General features: G+C 45.6%; 1 protein-coding gene across 1 annotated transcript; it reads right to left on the bottom strand.

Moving 5' to 3' along the window:
- Positions 1-262: 262 nt before the first annotated feature.
- Positions 263-1205, bottom strand: LOC147959763 (uncharacterized). The gene is made up of 2 exons (XM_087532891.1): positions 368-1205; positions 263-267 (listed from the first exon to the last, which is right to left on the bottom strand). Exons 1-2 carry the CDS (start codon positions 1203-1205, stop codon positions 263-265), a joined length of 843 nt encoding a protein of 280 aa, XP_087389017.1.
- Positions 1206-1481: the final 276 nt, after the last annotated feature.

Here is a 1481-nt window from a genome sequence, read left to right as displayed (position 1 = left end):
ACCATGGGCTTGTCATCTATGCCATAAGTGCAAATTGGGTTTATTTTAATGGCATATGAATAGTCACTATGAAGAGATTGCAAATATGACATATGATTGATCTCATGCATAGCATATGACAAGTCAAGCGGGTTGTCAAACATGATGTGACCTAAAGAATTGTCACAAGAAATCCTATGTAACATGGCATCACAACTAATAGACTCCACATGGCAATCGTCATACTCATCATAAATGGGCAATAAATCATCACACAAGGAAGTCACACTAGCATGGAGCATGGTAATAGGTTGATCAACATCATGCAAGCAATCATAGTCAAGAATGTCCACTAGTGGGACTAGAGCATCACCGTCACCTATGTTACCTTTGTCATTCCACTCAAGTGGTGTAGGTGAGGTGGTAAAGACCAAATGGTGGCCATGTTCATCTTGATGGCACCATGTGGGGGGTGCATCATACTCCACCATGGCCATCGTCTTGTCCAAAGTGAGGATGTAGTCATCGTGAATCGGCGCGTCATTATATATGGGACCTAGCATTAAATGAGAAGACACAATAGAGGTAGAGGTTAAGTCGTTAGAAATCATAGTGGCCTCACATGCCCTATCAACTACCTCATTCTCTCTATGTGGTGGTTCACTCACTCCCTCAAAGTAGGTGCACTCAATGTCACATATGGTGGAGTCACTCATCTCACTCAAGTGGTGGGGGTTGTGGCTCTCCTCACATGGGAATTGGGGAAACACATCATATATGGGGCTAGTGGTGAAGTCAATCTCACTCTCAATATGGTGGCTAAAGTCACTCAAGTCATCATATGTCACCGTGGTCAAAGGGAAAATCCCATACTCAACCATCTCATCGTCGTCGCCATGGATGAAGGCCGAAGATGGCACATCATCTCTCTCCTCCATGACCAAAGGGAAAATCCCATGCTCGATCATCTTGTCATCATCGTCGTGGATGAAGGCCGAAGTTGGCACATCATCACTCTCACCTCCTAAGATGGAAACATCATCCTTACATGTCACCATGTCGCTCGCCTCCAAAGCTTGTTCCTTGATTGGCTCTGTAGTCGTAGTCGTCGCTGCACCATCTTGAAAAAGAGTCGTGGTGGACTCGGCATCATCAAGGCCACCAAGAGGAATGACGATGGAGACGAACTTGGGAGCGTCGTTTTGGAGCTCGACGGGCTTGGACATCTTGGTGGTACTATCCTCATGCTCGCCATCTTGGAGCTTGGTCTTCGAGAAGTGTGCTTGGGGTGGAGAAGCCTTGGCCTTGATGTGTTATTTTTCTGCCTTGAGAGCACAAATGTAGAAGTCATCGAGGAAGATCGTCTTGGAGATGTCATTGTGCAATCCCATCATGAAGTGGAACTTCATTGAAATGGGGTCATCCATGCTGGCTCGTCCCAAAGCATTCTTCTTCTTGAAGTACTCATCAATGGACTTTGATCCTTGTATGATGTTCTCCAA

This window comes from Triticum urartu, chromosome 7A (genome assembly GCF_056163025.1).
Source record: "Triticum urartu cultivar PI428250 chromosome 7A, HENAU_Tu73, whole genome shotgun sequence".
NCBI lineage: Eukaryota > Viridiplantae > Streptophyta > Magnoliopsida > Poales > Poaceae > Triticum > Triticum urartu.
This window is presented reverse-complemented; position numbering and strand designations above follow the sequence as displayed.